We start from the raw sequence: 17,332 nt of genomic DNA, 5'->3' as shown, positions 1-17,332 counted from the left end.
AGCTCAAAAATGAGGAATTTTTTTTTTATTCTTCAATATTTTTAAGGTGGAAACCAGCTTGGATTTAAGGTTTTCTGGTCAAATGATCTCTGTGAGGCTTTTTAAACATTCCCACAAGTCCTTGGAGCCATCACAACACCTCAAGGGAGTTTCAAAGTCTGTTCTTGGTGTCTCCTCCTCCTCCCAGCAGCCTGAGGATGATCCCACAGCATCAGAGGCTCAGAACCTGGGGGTCTGAGTGGACCACTAAAGTAAAAAATTCATCTCTCAACTACTTTTGAAAGTTTCAGATTTATTTTTGTTTAAGAACAAGATGTAGGAGGGTTTATTACGCTGACTGAATTCTCTTTTACACAATTTTTCACATAATTCATGACCAAAACTAAGGCACTAAATAATACTGATTCAAGGATAAAAGAGCTTTAAGTCTTTTCAGGTGATTTCAAGGAACCTACTGCTCATGTTCCCATCTGGTTGATCCCAAGCATCAGATGAGGATGATCCCAAGGATGATCCCACAGCATCAGTCTCAGAACCTGGTGGTCTGAATAGGCCAATAAAATAAAATATTCACCTCTCAGCTACTTTTGAAAGTCTCAGATTTATTTTTGTTTAAGAACAAGATTTAGGAGGGTTTTTTACACTGATCTAATATTCTTTTAGACCAAGACTAAAGCACTAAATAATACTGATTCAAGGATAAAAGAGCTTTAAATCTTTTCAGGTGATTTCAAGGAACCTACTGCTCATGTTCCCATCTGGCTGAGCTCTATAATTCAAACCCTGGCATTTTTATCAAAATCAGAGATGATCAGAACTGATTCCTAGAGGGAGCCTGGGCCATGCAAGGCTTGCAGGAGCTGGGAAGGAGTTTCATTCCATGATTTGAATGTTCTAATTACAAACTGTGCTGGGAAATGCCCTCCCCATATTGGTCCTGTTGGTGCTTGGACAATGGGCAAAGGATGTGTGACTTCTACTAATCCATGTCTTGAAATATCAACATTTTTGTTAAAACCTCACAAAAATAACACCTAAACCAACGTGCTGCCCTTTTCTCCTCTCACACCCAGAGGGAAAAGCTGTTCCTCGGGGTTACAAACTCACAGAAGGACCTCAAAACCATCGGGGTACAGCAGGAACCCCGTGAAGACGCTGTCGTCCTCCGCGCCGGCGTAGAGCCCGTTCCAGTCCTTGCCAACCTCCAGCCACACCTGGTCGCCCACCCTGAGCTTGAGGATGGTCAGGAAGGAGGCCTGGTCGATGTCCTGGCCGTAGAGCGTGTCCCTGGCCTTGGCCACCCTCCTGCTGCTGGCCACGAGGCTGAGGCGCGCGGGGCGGCCGCGCACGGTGACGTGGTAGGAGAACACGTAGGCCCCGGGCACGCTGCAGTTGAACTTGCCCGTGGCCGGGTCGTAGTCGTGGCGCTCGTCGAACCACACGCGGTCAAAGCGGATGGGCACGTTGGGAGGAGGGAAGGGCCGCGACAGCCCCGCGCTGAAGGCCGAGCGCGGGGCCCTGGGGACGTCGCCCCGGGCGCCCTTGGCCCCGCGGGAGCCTTTCCTGCCCGGGGCACCGCGGCCGCCCTTGGCGCCGGGCTCGCCCTTGGGCCCGCCGGGGCCCGCCGTGCCCACAGGGCCCACGTCCCCTTTGTCACCCTTGTGGCCCTGCTCGCCCTTCTCCCCCTGCTTGCCGGCCACCCCCCGCATGCCCTCAGTGCCCGTGTCCCCCTTGCTGCCCTTCTCGCCCTTGGTGCCGCCTTCCCCTCTGTCCCCCTTGGCCCCTCTGCCCCCCGGCTCCCCGCAGTAACCCTTCTCCCCCGTGTCCCCCTTCTCTCCCTTGTCCCCCTGCTCTCCGCCAGCTCCTGGCTCCCCAGGATCCCCCCTGTCCCCTTTGTCTCCTTTGGTGCCGTTGTCACAGGTGTCCCCTTTAGCCCCCTTTTGTCCCTTCAGTCCAGGGAAGCCGTAGCTGCCCTTGCTGCCTTTGGCTCCAGCTTCACCTGGGGGAAAAATGAAGATTAAAACCAATAAAAAAGAAAGTTAAAACCAATAAAATTGGATTGCTCTGGAGGTGGAAGGACCATCCAAAGGGGTTGGTCCTTCCAGGCTCTTGTAAAACCCAGAGCAGAGGGAAAGGTCAGAGCAACCCTGGGTTTTCCAGAGCAATCCTGGATTTTCCAGACCTACCTTGCAGCCCAGGTTTCCCTGGATAACCGGGGCTTCCACTTGCTCCTCTCTCTCCTTGCTCTCCTTTTCCTCCTAGGACATTGCAGCAGTGATTAATTAATTAATGAATTAATTGGTGCTGGCGCGTGCAGCACAGCAAACATCACACCCTGCTGGAACTATCTGTCCCTCACTTCGTGGTGAGCAATGTGTGTTTTGAGGAAACAGCTCCAGGAGCCTCAGCTGGATCCCACAGCCCCCAGCACCACCTCACTCTGAGATTTCTGCCCCTCTGCCAGGCAGCTGCTGCTGTTTCATGGAAGGTGGAGAAGGTGACAGCCCTGCATTCCTCATTCCAGCATGGCCAAAAAGCTTTTCCAGGAGTGGATCACTGCCTAAGGGGCTGCAGGGACTGAACAGCACCAGACTCTGCTGGGACCCTGCGTGATTCCCAGAGGCAGCAGCAGGATCCTGCCAGGATAAACCCCCAGGTGAAGGGCAGGGCTTCCTTTCAGGAATACTGATGGATAATGATGGCTCAGCGTCTTAACTGAAGCTCTTCTGCCTGAGAGATTGAAATCGAAATGCAGATTTTACACCTGCACACGATTTCCATGGCGGCTTTTTCACTTCTGTCCTTCATCCAAAGCAAACTGAGCCCAGATTTTGAACTCCTGTTCAGAACAAGAATTTTTGAGTGAGATCTTTATGAGCAGCTGCTCCTATTCCACCTGAACAAACACTGCCACCACCTGAGTTCCTGTCCCTGCACTGATGCCAGCTAAACCCCTCCAGGGCTCAATCCCTGGCAGAATTTTTCTTTTGCTTTAAAAAATATGGGTTTTTTAATAATTTTGTGGTGTTTTATGAGGACAGCAGCATTTTCCATTACTCTGGTTTACCTCTTTCTCCTTTAGAGCCTTTTGGACCTTGAGGGCCAGGGGATCCTGGCAGCCCTGGCAGCCCAGCATCTCCCTTCTCCCCCTTGGGACCTGTAAAATCAACAAAATTACCTCAGTAACTCCAAGGTTTAACTTCTAAATAACATTTTCATCAATACCTGAGCAGTGTGGCATTGAGGAGTGTATGTGAGATGATTCCATCACCTTGGGAAGAGCTGCTTGTTTTATTTGACATCATCAAATCTCACAGCTCTGCCTTTCACTCTGGGGCTTAGTTAAAGACTTTTTAAAACCAACTTTGAGCTGCCTCAGAGCCACAGGAGCTCAGAGGTTCACAAAACATCAGAAATTAATCTGCCTTCAATATCTGAGGAGCTGCCAGAGCTTGGAATTGTCCTTTTCCTTAAGGAGAATTAATTCTGCCAATATAGAAGGGGAACCTGGCCGAGAGCTCCACACTGCAGAAAGGAGGGATTGAAATCATTTCCCTTTTCCATCCCCTTGGGAATCCAGAGGTTCCAGTGTCTGTCTGGGAGTAGATTATGGTACCTTCAATCACCACAAGGACTCTTCCATCAAGAGATGAGAGATCAAACTCGCTTTACACCTACCACAATTTCCATGAGCCAACCGTTCCCAAGCCATGGGACGTGAAAATCCCTGGAGTGCATTGGATTAAAGGAGAAGAACCTTTCCCTAAAATCCTAATATCCACCCCAAACCTTCCCTGGAACAGCTCCAGCCATTCCCCGGCTCCTGTCCCTGTCCCAGGGAGCAGCGATCAGAGCTGCCCTCAGGAAGAGCTGAGGCAGGAGATTTAGGGGTTACAGAGAGATTGATTAGGGGTAGCTGACTACACACTGTGTATCACTTAACATTTACTGTGCTTGCAGAAGTCAGATGAGAGAATGCAAGGCTGTTGTGATAAGAAAGAGAAGAATGCACGGCTGTTGTGGTGAGGAGCCCCTAAAGCAGCCAAAACCACCCAGCATCAGAGCTGCAGATCGCTGAGATCTCCCCCACCAGCTGCACAAACCCTCCCAATGATTTCTTGAGGGAAAAGCCGCTGGATTTGGCATTTCCAGCCCAGCAGGGAGGGCCCAGCACACCTGGGGGTCCCGGGGGGCCCGGCCAGCCCCGAGGCCCCGCCATGGGCGGGCAGCAGTCGCAGCAGTTGAAGAAGAACTCGGCCGAGTCCAGCGTGGAGTTGTCCAAGGGGAGAAGCGTGGGGAGCTCAGCCCTGCCCGGCGCCGCTGGGAGTGGGATTTTCCCCGGGACAGATGGAGGGGCTGCCGGGGGCTGGGGAGGTCTGGGCTTGGTGTAGAGCACGGCCGGGGTCACCTTCAGCGCCGCCAGCGCGGGGACAGCCAGCGCCAGCAGCAGCGGGACGGGCCGCGGGCAGCTCGGCATGGCAGCGGCTGTGGGAGACACACAGACAGACAGACACACAGACACACAGACAGACAGCAAAACCCTCCTGCATCCTCTGCCTCACCCCTCTGCCCTTCACAGAGAGCAGCAGGCAGTAGTTTCCCGAGGATTTCTCCTGGGGAAGGCAGTGGGAAACTCAGAGAAGAGAAAACAATTCGTATCTCTACTGGCTGCTCCCGTTTCTGCGCATGTGGAATGTGTTGTGGGGATTGTTTGCCCAAAATGAATTGGTTAATTGGACATCATGAAAGTTGTTTTGAGTGACTGGCCAGTCACTCAAAGCTGTGTCCTGGATGTCTCAGCCATTCATGGGTTTTTTAGTATCTTTGGTATAGTATAGTATCTCTATAGTATAGTGTCTCTATAGTACAGTTATAATATAGTATTAGTGTAATGCAGTATACTTTTAATAAAACAATTTTCAGCATTCTGAATCATGGAGTCAGGGCACATTATTCCCTGGATAATAACAATGATAACAATAATAAAAATAATAATATAGCATTAGATTATATATAAAACGATACAATTAATAATAATAATAATAATAATAATAATAATAACAGGGGCATTGCTTGTTTCTCCTCTACTTCCCTGAAGCCAAGACAATGCCAGGGGTGAGGCCCTGGCTCTGCTTCCCCTGAGGAGTTGTCACTGCCCCATGCCAAGAGATGCTCAAGGCCAGGTTGGGTTGAAGGGACCTTAAATCCCGTCCTGTTCCATCCCTGGGACACCTCCCACTGTTCCAACCCCATCCAGCCTGGCCTTGGGCACTGCCAGGGATCCAGGGGCAGCCAGGGAGTTCCTGGGAGGAATTCCTTCCCAAAATCCCACCCAACCCTGGCCTTCTCCAGCTCCAGGCCATTCCCATCACTCCATGCTTTTGGGGAAAATTTTCTCTCCAGCTCTCTTGTAACCCCCTTTGGTCCTAGAAGGATGTGGAGAGAATTCCATAATGATTTCAGAGCCCAACACAACTACACACAATAAAGAGCTCTTTCTCTAAAAGAATAAATGGAAGCAAAATGAAACATCAAGTTTTCCAAACTCAGGTAGTTTGGTATCAAAAGTATCAAGTGTACCAAAATTTTTATCTTGATATTTTTCCATTTCTGCCTGATTTTCTGGATTTTTTAGTGTAACCTTTCACATCTGCTCTTTCTATTTTTCAGGTGTTGATTCAGCTGAGCCAGGGAGAAAGGGCAAAGGCAGAAGGCCCCAATTTCTCCTCTAGGCCAGGTGCTGCCTCTCAGGTGACCCGTCACAAAAAGCACCTTTGTTCCTTTGTTAAAGCAGGGTCCCCACCTGTAAATGCAGATGGAACAGAGCCCCTTTCTTGCTGGGGCTGAAACCCAACCCTCCTGAGGAGCCCCAGCATCCCAGAGCATGGGAAACCTCCAGGAGAGACCCCCCAGCCCTGCCAGCCAGAGGGCAAAAGGAGACCCAGCCCCACACCAGGCGTTTTTCCATCTTTAAAAAATCCATTTCAGAGAAAAAAAGTGATTTTTAAATTTTTTTTTTCCCTCACCATTTTCAAACAAAATGAAATCGTTGAATGGAAAATTGATTCCCCACATAAAACCCCCAGTGGTCACTCCTGGATGTTGGAATCTGCTGAGAATTTTAGAATTTAGCACTGACCTCCAAGAGAACACTGCTTTTAACCTGAGGCTGTAGGAAAAAAACTTCCACAATTAAATGATAAAACTAAGATTATAAATGTGTGTTTGAAATAAAAGTGTGTAATATCACGTAGTAAAAACTTACAGTTTTAGAATATAATAATATATATAAAGCAAGATAAAAAATTTAAGGCAGAAGCGAATCCTTCTTCTTCACCTTCTTCTTCATTAAAGTAGTATTGTATAATGAAATTTTATATGTATAATTTTAAAATCCACATTACAAGCCACAAGTAGCTAGTAATTAAATTAAAAATAAAACTAATTTGTGTCATTTGTTAATAAAACAGTTTATCCTTATAAAAACTTATAAAAACAAAGATACAACTCCATTTTTAAATTTGTTAGAGTAAAACACTATAAAACTCACAATTTGTGAAGCTATAATATAAATAAAAACTAATAAACACCTAAATCCAAACAAAACCCACTATCTCACACATTTAACCCCAACCCTAACAAAAAAGAAAATAAAACTCAGCAGCTGCCCACTGGGACCCTTCAATCCATAAGGATAAATTATCCCTTCCCTGTGGGTGAGTTTATTTAGAATGGGATTCCAGGGCTAGATTTTTGTCCAAAACTGGGATTTTTTTCCCTTACCATGAAGAGTTTTCCTGGGAAGTTGGTGTGGAGGGAGATGCTCAGCACGGGCAGGCAGGGAGCAGCCAGAGCCTGCAGCTGCAGCCACAGAGAAAAAGGGGGAAAAAAGAGAAAAAGGAGAAAAATGAGAAAAAAGGAGAAAAAATGGAGAAAAAGGATAATCTGCTACCTGGAAAAAAAACCCCAATTTCTCCTTTTGAGCAATATCCTCAGACAGGAGCGCCCTGTAGCAGCTGGAGATAAGTAAATAAATCCACTATTTACACCAAAAACCCCTCAGAGATTTTAGGGATTTAATAGCTTTATGGAGAAATCTTAAATCAGTTCTCAAATCCAAACCATTCCTGAGTTTTCCTGTCACACATCACAAGCCCCAAACCCAGCCAGATTGATTGATTGCTGTCAAACACTGGATAAACATAATTAACAACCAAATTTTACCTCACCACCCTGAAAAAATTAAATCCTCAGAGCAAGGAATCACTAAACAGATTTTCATTTCAATGGGCAAGACTGTTTCTAGATTAATTATCCTTAAATAATTATTTTAGGATTTTTTTTACATGCCAGGGCATTGGAACAAGTTGATCTTTAAGGTCTCTTCCGACCCAAACCAGTCTGTGATTCTAAATAAATGCACTTAAATAAAACTGAAATTTTGAGCTTCTTCATTACATTAATTCACCACCACTGAATATAAAATCATTCATTGGAATCCCCCCACTAAAATTATAATTCACAGTGAACACAAAATAGGAAGAATTAAACTTTGCTGCAGTGCCATATAATTCATAAATTAATCTACATTTAATTTGATCTAAATATCTACTAATTATTAACATATTTCCCATAATAAGATGGTAATAATACACTTTTTTGTGTGTATGCTTCCTAAAATTCCAGATATTCCAGTTCACAAGAGGAATTTAACCCAAATCCATCAGTTTTAAATATCAGGGAGATGATTGCACTTTATCTTATTTAATTATTCCTAGTTCTTAGATGTGTGAGGAAAGAAAAACTCTAATCCCTATGCAGTTACACACTGATTATAGACAGGAAATTTTCTGCAGATAAATTCTATTATTTTAAATTGTATGACTCTCTCCTACCTTATAAACACCCCTGCTCCCAGGAGAACCCCCCCTCCATGGCACCTGCAAAAAGGGAATTTATTCTGGGAGAGAATCAGATTTATTTGGTCCCAGCTGCTGCTGTGGCCAATGAGAGCCTGCAGGGGGGACAGGGGGGATTGGCAAAGTCCCCGCAAGGAGCTGGGGACACCGAAATCCCAGAAACCCAACCCTGGCATTGGCAAAGTCCCTGCAAGGCGTGAGGGGACACTGAAATTCCAGAAATCCAACCCTGGCATTGGCAAAGTCCCTGCAAGGAGTGAGGGGACCTGAAATCCCAGAAACCCAACCCTGGCATTGGCATCAAGGAGCTGGGGACACCGAAATCCCAGAAACCCAACCCTGGCATTGGCACCAAGGAGCACAGGGACACCGAAATCCCAGAAATCCAACCCTTCCCTCATCCTGGGATTGGCAAAGTCCCTTGCAAGGAGTGAGAGGACACTGAAATCCTAGAAATCCAACCCTTCCTTCAAACTTTGGGATTGGCAAAGTTCATGCAAGGAGTGAGGGGACACTGAAATCCCAGGAAAATCCCAGAAATCCAACCCTTCCCTCAAACCCTGGCATTGGCAAAGTCCCCTGCAAGGAGTGAGAGGACACTGAAATCCCAGAAATCCAGCCCTTCCCTCATCCTTGGATTGGCAAAGTCCCCTGCAAGGAATGAGGGGACACTGAAATCCCAGGAAAATCCCAGAAATCCAACCCTTCCCTCAAACCCTGGGATGCTCCTGGGATGTTTTGGCTCTACCCCAAAGATTTTTAGGGGATTTTAGGGATGCTCCTCCTTCATCTCATTGGGTACCACCAGACTCAGCAGGAATTTGCCTGGACAGTTTTGAGGAGAGTTTTGACATTTGAGGACCCAAAGGAGAAGGAATTTGTGCATTTATTTCTGCAAGGTCCATTTATTTCTGCAGTGGGATTTCTCCATTTCTTCCTGCAAGGTCCAGACTTCACTCTGTATTTAAAATGCAGATTTTTGGCATCACAATCCCCTTCCTGAGCTGGGAGTGTGGAAAGGGGTAAAGGAAAAATAAAAAAGCTCTATGGGATCATGAAAGCAACACATGTTAAATTCCTTTTGGATGGTAATTTGTTTTTTTTTCCCCCCATTTGATCAAATTGTGAATTAAATTCTTGAGAGAAATAAAACCTGAAAATGAAGGAGAAAATAATCTTTGGGTTTTGCCTTTATAGTTGTTCTGTTCTCAGCTTAAATTTGGGTGTAGAGGGGATTCATTTGTGATGAGAACTTTAAATGCTGCATGGGGTAAAAATTATTTCATTTACATAGAAAAAAAGCAATGGTTTGTGTAGGAATTTAAATGCTTGACTAAAGACAATACATAGAAAATTAGAAAATATATAGAAAATACATACTAGAGAAAATATCCCCCTCCACAGGGATTTCCTTTGGATTCAGAGGAATAAAATGATCTCCCTGTAAATTCAGTCTCATTAAATTTGGTGTTACTAAAATTCAGATATCAGGGGGAAGATGGGATGGGGAAAACCTGCATCAGTTAGAGCATCCCACAGCCCCTGCACCAAATGTTGGTCCAAATCCCCTAAATCTGCAGTTGCACCTAAATAAGGATTTATTGCCCTTTAAATTTACTGGCTAGGAGCTCCAAAAGCTTCTATTTCCCAAAAATTACCATTTGGGGAGTTATTTGAGAACCTCCTGGAGTCAATCCCTCTGAGAGCCCCGAAATGCAGATTTAGAGCAGCAGAAACACGCAGTTATTTATGGGAGACACCAGAATTACAGCTCAGGAATTATTCTGGGCTGGGTTTTAGAGCCTTTTGGGATGTAAAACATATTCCACATATTCCCTCAGGTGTTATCCCAAACCCTGCCCCGGGATTTCCTTTGTGGGGAGCTCTGAGCTGAGAAAAGCATCCATTGTCTGCTCTGGAAACTGGAGACACCAAAGGGAAAAGGGATAAAATTCCCTGGCTCCCCTTTTCACCCGGGGGTCCCTTTGTGAGGCAGCCCCGGGATGTCATGGACACCCTTTTTTCCCAGGAAATCTTGTTTTCCTTGTGTGTTTGGGAAACAAAACCATCCTCAAGAGCCCTTTTTGGCATTGTTGCCCTCCTTGTGGCCAGTGCCAGATTTCAGGGAAAATGAGAGGCTGGAAATGAGGGGGGCAGGAGTTCCTTTGGGGCAGGGCTGCCATTCCCTCACCGCAGCAAAGCCTCTGGAATCATCATTTAATCCTGGCAAATCCATCCAGCACCCAGCTCCCCACAGTAATGAACATTTTATGAAATAAAGGGCTTGGAGGTTTAATTCAGGAGAGGATCCTGTGGCACAGGGTCCCTTTGCAGGTGATTTCAGCCCAGCAGGTGTTGCAACACTCCTTGGAAAGAAGGAAATGGAAAGTTCTGGTTTCTTTTCACCCAAATTCTTCTTGGCTCTGGCAAATCCGGGCCGTGCAATAAAATCCAGGGCTCCAGCACAGGGCAGTGCTGCAGCACCTTCAAATCACAGCAGGAAGCAAAAATCTGGGAATAAAACTGTCTCTGTGTGCTAGACTCAAAGAATTCAGGGAGGTTATGGTATTTTGGGAATTAAAAAGCAAAGGAGAGTGAGAATTTTATGTTTTCTGATCTGCAAACTTGCTGCAAGGGCACTAAAATCAGAGGGAAGATTCCCACTGATTTCTTTGGAAGAGATGCCTAAAACTCTCCACCTCCTCTGCAACTCACCCAGAAACAGCAGAGGCAGCAAAATCTCTCCAAAAATATAAACGGGGGATATATAACAGCAATAAATTATAAATAATTGTCAAATTAGATCTCCTGACTCAAATCATATCCTGAGTTGGAGCAGATCATTAAAGTCAAACTGCTGGCTCTGCACAGGACATCCCACCCACCAGGAATCACACCAGGATTAGGGCAGGAGAAGAGTGACCTAATTTCCTGTTTTCATTTTTCATTTCCTATTCTTATTTTTCATTTCCAGCTCTCATTTTTCATTTCCAGCTCTCATTTTTCCCTTGGAAAGGGAGAAGGAGCAGAAAGTGCTGAGGTGGGAAGGATTCCTTTGGCTCCATGGAGGTGGCAGCTGTGCCAGATGTCACCCGGTGCTGGAACTGGGGACAAGAGCTTTTAAAAAGGGGTTCCAGGCTGGCAGGTGGAGCTGGGGAGGAGCAGGATGGAGGGCAGGAGTGGGATGGAGAAGGAAAACCCAGGAGGTTTTTTGGGAAACACGGGAATTGCTGCTCCAGGTGAGGCTCGGCACAAGAGGGAGCTCCAGGGGCTCCCAACAGCCCGGCCAGGGACGGGTTTGCAGCTGAAGCACCAAAATCAGGGAATATCCCGGTTGGAACGGCCCCACAGCCCAATTCCTGGGCAGGACACCCCGACAATCCCACCCTGTCCAACATCCCAGCCCTAAGAATTAATGACCCACAAACCCTGAGCCATCCTGATCCATCCAGGACAAGCACAAAGCTCCAAACAGAACATTTTCCTGGGATAACTTCCCAAAATGGAAATTTTTGAACACAAAATTAATTTTCTGAGAGACCTGCACTGTTCAAACCTGTTTGCATTGGGAGCAGTAACCTATATAGGGGGAAACAAAACAAAAAAAAATAAAACCTGGATGTGGGAAGAATTCCTCATTTTATGGAAATTTCCTGTGGAGAACTGATTTTAGAATGAGTAGGATTGCTCTCAAAGCTGGGCCTTCTACCAGGTGAAAATCTTCTCCAGCCCCAGGGTGGGATGTGTTCAATGGGTGATTCCTCCCAGAGCACCCCAAACTCAGCTGCCTCCTCCAGAGGGAAACCTGAACCTCCCAAAGCAACTGGATTTTCCTCTGGAACCCTTGGGAAGCAGTGATGGGAGCAACCCAGGCATTCCCTGGGTGGGGATCCCCACCTGCTATCCTGCAGCCATGATATTTTCTGAAAAATCCCTTATCAGGATTTTCCTCCTGAGAAGCTGAGAGGCCTCAGGAACAAAATGCAAACAATGGTTATCTGCTGCTGTGGGATGCAACAGGTGCATCTGGGATTGGGCTCATGTGGTTGTTTCTAATTAATGGCCAATCACAGCCCAGGTGTCTTGGACTCTGGTCAATCACAAGATTTTATTATCATTCCATTCCTTTCTATTCCTTGCTAGCCTTCTGATGAAATCCTTTCTTCTATTCTTGTAGTATAGTTTTAATATAATATATATCATAAAATAATAAATCAGCCTTGTGAAACATGGAGTCAGAGTCTCATCTCTTCCCTCGTCCTGTGAACACCAGCACAGTGTCCCAGTGAGGGTGGCAGGATGGGCACGCTGGGATCTGCAGGTCAAGAACAAATCCCAGTTATCCCAGTTATCCCAGTTATCCCAGCAGATCACACACTCTGCTCTTCCAGCCTGGCTGGAGCAATTCAGCATTGGCCAAGGGACACAGCAGGAAGCAGAGATGTGGAAATGTGACTCACCCAGCACTGGAGATCCTGCCCAGCCCTCGTTCTCATTATTCCTTTACCTTCTAATTAATAACTTGTTCCTGATCCCAGAATTCCACCCAGCACCTCCTCTAGCTGGGTGCAGGCCAATTAACCCAGAACATTAATTGATATTGCTATTGATTTTTTGATATTGAAGAGAACAAGGCTGCTGATAAATAATCCCAATTCCACATAAAACAGATAAAACAGAATTTCTCAGAAGGAACCACGGAACTCATTTGGCACAAAACTCCCAAGGAAATCACAGCACAAGGGAGGGTCAGACCCGGTCACTGCTGCCACCAACCCCCAGAACAGGAGCTGTGGTGGCACCTGGAGAGATGCTCACCCACAAAGGGCTGTCACCACACCCCACAGGGCTTTATGCAGCCTGCCCTGTCATTAGATAAAAGGGTTGTTCTCTAATTTGATAAAAGGGTTGTTCTCTAATTTGTCAGCAGAGGGTGGCTGTGGGCAGGATCACCGCACACCAAATTAGTTGGGAGCACAATTAGCAACACGATAATCTCAGGTTCAGCCAGAGCATCACCTCAGCCCACAATATTCTGCAGACTCTGCCAGATTTCCTTGCTGACCCTGGAAATTTCCTTTCCTTTAATCAGGACAGCCTCACCAGCCAGACAAAACCTGAACAGACACATCCAGATCTCCCAGTGACGGAAAATGAAGAGTTCAGGCTGTGGCTTTGTTGGGTTTGCAGGAACATCCTCAAGTCTGCTGAGGTGGAGGCTTAGATGAGATTTTAGGGAGAAATTCCTCCCTGTGAAGGTGGGGAGAGCACCCAGGGCTGCTCCATCCCTGGCAGTGCCCAAGGCCAGCTTGGACAGGGCTTGGAGTGACCTGGGACAGGGTTTGTAGTGACCTGGGACAGTGGGAGGTGTCCCTGCCATGGCAGGGTGCAATGAGATGATTTTAAGGTCCCTTCCAAGCCAAACCATTCTGGAATTCTGGGATTCTGTGAAATTGGATTTTCTGGGAAATCCTCTGGTGATCCAGGCTGGGAAGAGCCTGACCTGTTGTGTTCCTGCAGGGCTGGGGCAGCCCAAAGGCTCAGGAAATACTCCCAGACTCTGCAAAAGCCATGCTGGCCTCTCTGGCAGAGCAGGGATTTTATTCCTGTCCCCAGGGGCTGAGCTGGACGTTTCCTGCAGGAGCCAAAGCCACGCTGGAGTCCCCAGCAATAATTAACACAAATCCCCAGGGGCCAGAGCAGAAAGGGATCAGATCTCCCAGAGCAGCAGCCCCTGGGCAGACAAGGAAACAAACTCCTGTACTTTTATCTGCTTTATGCAGTAATTTGGTCTGATTTTACCATGACAAGCAAAGGGCTCTTAGGGAAGGCTGAAGTTCAAGCAGGTCTGGAGCAGGAGGATGGTAACCCTGAGGAAGTTGGCAATTAAATGTGCTTGTGTTCCTTATCTTTTATTTTATTTATTTTATCTTTGATTGTAAAGCAGTGGGAGATTCTGGGGCTCCTTTGCTCAGTGCAAAAGGGTCAGCCTGCAGCTGATAAATGCATGGGTTAGGTTTATAAATAAATTTATTTAACCACATGAAGTCTCTCCTTTTCAAACCCTGCTGTAATAGAAAATTAATTCAAAAGTTAATTCTTAATTTCCCTTTTTTTTTTTCTTTTTCTGTTTTGTTTATTTGCTTTTCATTCCTTGCAAGGACAATCCAGAGGCTTCTCCTGAGTCAGGGGAGGAAGCAGCAGGAGCACGAAGCTCAGGAGGAAGCAGAGCCTATCAGCAGCAGGGCCTGATAAATCAAACCACAGCCTCCTTTCAGTTAAACCCTGTCCTACTTCTCAGAATTCAGAATCCCGAGTTCACTCAGTTCTGGCTTGGGAGGTTCTTCCCTCTGGAAACACCAGCAGGGCCTGGCAGGGCCCCTCAGCCCTGTCTTGTCTCAAGGCAAACAAAACTCGATTATCAGCCAATCTGAAATTTATTGTGAGGCAAATCCTTCTCCGTTTCATAAGCCAGAGTGGGCCAAAGGCAAACTGAGGCATTTACACAGCACTGAACCTTCCTCTGCAGCCACTGCTGAGTGCGCATGGGGGTGAAGGGAATGGAGCACCAGGAGAGGCTGAGGGAGCTGGGAAGGGTTTGGGGCACCAGGAGAGGCTGAGGGAGCTGGGAAGGGTTTGGGGCACCAGGAGGGGCTGAGGGAGCTGGGAAGGGTTTGGGGCACCAGGAGAGGCTGAGGGAGCTGGGAAGGGTTTGGAGCACCAGGAGAGGCTGAGGGAGCTGGGAAGGGTTTGGGGCACCAGGAGGGGCTGAGGGAGCTGGGAAGGGTTTGGGGCACCAGGAGAGGCTGAGGGAGCTGGGAAGGGTTTGGAGCACCAGGAGAGGCTGAGGGAGCTGGGAAGGGGCCCCGCCTGGAGCAAAGGGGGATCAGGGGGGACCTTGTGGCTCTGCACAGCTCCTGACAGGAGGGGACAGCCGGGGGGATTTGGGATCTTAGCCCAGGGATGAGGGAACAGCCTCAGGCTGGGCCAGGGGAGGCTCAGTTTGGATTTTGAGAACAATCCCTTCCTGGAAAGGGCTGTCCAGCCCTGGCACAGCCACCCAAGTCTCCTGGTCTTGAGGTGTTGGGGACCTCCAAGGACTGTTGGAGTCCCCATCCCTGAAGGGATTTAAAAGCTGTGGGGTGTGACATTTGGGGACAGGGTTTAGTGGTGGCTTTGGGAACACTTGGACTCAATCATCTTGGAGATCTTTTCCAACCAAAATGATTCCAAGCTTCAGGGATTCTGTGCCCATCAGAAGCAAGGCAACAGCAGCTCATAGGGGTGCTGATGAGACTGTGGGACAGCTTTCTGTAAACTCCTCTCTGGAAAGTTCAGGCCCTGGAATAAATACCCTAAATTATACTGTTATGTGGAGTGATGCCTCAGGTTTAGCTTTTATATTTTCCAGATTCTGTGCTGCTTTAGTGTGTGGGGCTGAGCTTCACATTTTGGGATGGTGAGCTGTGTGCACAGTGCAGGGAGACAAAACAATCCCTGCTCCAGCTGGGCACCGAGGACAAATGACCCAAATCTCAGCCCAGAGCACAAACCCCGTGGGCTGGAGAGAGAAAAACAAGCAGGGTGGGACTGCAGGGGCTAAAGCTGCAATGGGACAATGAACTGCAAGGTGCAAATGGAGCAGAGCTGATCCCAGGGACAGACCCCGGCAGCGCTCGTGCATTTTGGGGCCATTTTGGTTCATCTTGGGTGCAGCCCTGGCTGGGCTCTGGTGCTGCCCAAGGTGGATCCAGAGATCCTTTGGGTAAATCCCTGCTTTATTCTGGGACTCTGCCCAGCCTCTGCCCCAGGGCAGCCTGCACAAGGCATCAGAGCAGGTGCCCTGATAACCCAAAGAGCTTTTGCCAGGATTTTTAGGGGATTGGGTGACACCCACCCACCCATCACTGACAGAACCACTCTGGCCTTTTCAAGCTCTGCCCTCTCAGGGATTTCACCACCCCAGACACAACACCGAGCTCCAGGACAGGCAGAGCTCTGCCCTGGGCTAGGAAGGGACACAACCATCTGTAAATTTTGAACAAAGCCTTTGCATGTGAATATTTTACTATCAAAGGCTAAGCAAGCATCAGTTCCACAGTCAACATCCATAAAAATAGCAGTGGCAGAAAGGGGCACTGCTGGGTTGGGAATGAAAGCCTCACATCCTCATGGCCCCTTTGTCACCTGCGCTGCTCTGTTTGAGCAAGCTCCTCTTAAAGCGTTCGCTGTGGAAAGAGCAGATTTAAAGCATCGTTAAAATGTGTTCAAACAGGAAAAGAACAGCGTTAACCCCAGCTGTTACCTCTGGCCCTGCAAAGGTTTGCATTCCTCTGAGGTCGGAAGGCACCGGTGGGTGCCAGAGCAGCGACACTTTGTTCAGTGAGGGGATCGTGGCTGGAATCCGGCTGCTCCAGGGGAAAATCCGGGAAAAAGCATTTCTGACACTTTTATTCCTCACTTCAACTGCAAAGTTATGTCCTGAAGTAGATGTTTGGGATCGAGCAGGACACTACATTGAGCTTTTTTTATCTCTGGGACAGAACAAGCTACACAAAGCTGAGCCTCATGTTTGGCAGGGTCGTGCTGCATTCCATGGCATTTCAGGTTAAGTTTTGTGAATTCCTGTCCATCCCCGGGCTGGGGAGCTGCAGACCCCTCACCTGACACCTGGGGGTACCTGATCAGTGTGAAACCACCCCGAACCCCCATTCCTCCCCCTGGAACACCGCGCTGCAGCTCCGGCTCTTTCCACCCATCCCCCTGGAGTCGGGATGCTCGCAGCACCTGCCGGCACCCTCGGCAGGATAACCGCGCTGCAGGGGCGTCTGTCGCGATGGAGGGCTGCCATATGAAGGCTGTCTATCGCGACAGAGGGCTGCCATAAGAAGCCTCGGCGCATCCCGCCGAGCTCACGACGCCAGCTTTTTCCCGGGAAAAGCCAGGGAAGCACGGCGCTGCAGGAACAGCCGGCGTGCCCGAGGTGCCAGCCGGCTCCGTCCCACGGGTTTCCCCGAGCCCGGCTCGCCGCTCCGCCTCCCCCGCTCCGGGCGCAGCGGCTGCGGCAGCGGGCGGGGCGCGGGGACCGGCCCGGGCCCACGGACAGAGCGGGCGGGAGGTGAGCGCCGGGAGGAGGAGGAGGAGGAGGAGGAGGGAGGAAGGGAGGGGGCAAAGGTGGGGATTTAAGCGCGGGCAGCGCCGGGCTGGGGAGCTGCGGTGAGCGGAGCGGAGGTGAGGGAGGTGCGGGGCCGCGCTGTGCTGCATCCCGGTGTTTTACATCCCGGTGTTCTGCAGCCCGGTGCGCTGCAGCCCGGTGCGCTGCAGCCCGGTGTTCTCGTAGCCCGGGGTTTTGCATCTCGGTGCGCTGCATCTCGGTGCGCTGCATCTCGGTGCGCTGCATCTCGGTGTTCTGC

General features: G+C 48.5%; 1 protein-coding gene across 1 annotated transcript; it reads right to left on the bottom strand.

Moving 5' to 3' along the window:
• Window positions 1–1,103: 1,103 nt before the first annotated feature.
• OTOL1 (otolin 1) lies at window positions 1,104–17,319 on the bottom strand. The gene is made up of 5 exons (XM_059479465.1): window positions 16,707–17,319; window positions 4,177–4,485; window positions 3,068–3,157; window positions 2,187–2,258; window positions 1,104–1,999 (listed from the first exon to the last, which is right to left on the bottom strand). The coding sequence occupies exons 1-5, from the start codon at window positions 17,317–17,319 to the stop codon at window positions 1,104–1,106; spliced, it is 1,980 nt and encodes a 659-aa protein (XP_059335448.1).
• Window positions 17,320–17,332: the final 13 nt, after the last annotated feature.

The sequence above is a fragment of the Ammospiza nelsoni genome, chromosome 10 (assembly GCF_027579445.1).
Source record: "Ammospiza nelsoni isolate bAmmNel1 chromosome 10, bAmmNel1.pri, whole genome shotgun sequence".
Classification (NCBI taxonomy): domain Eukaryota; kingdom Metazoa; phylum Chordata; class Aves; order Passeriformes; family Passerellidae; genus Ammospiza; species Ammospiza nelsoni.
This window is presented reverse-complemented; position numbering and strand designations above follow the sequence as displayed.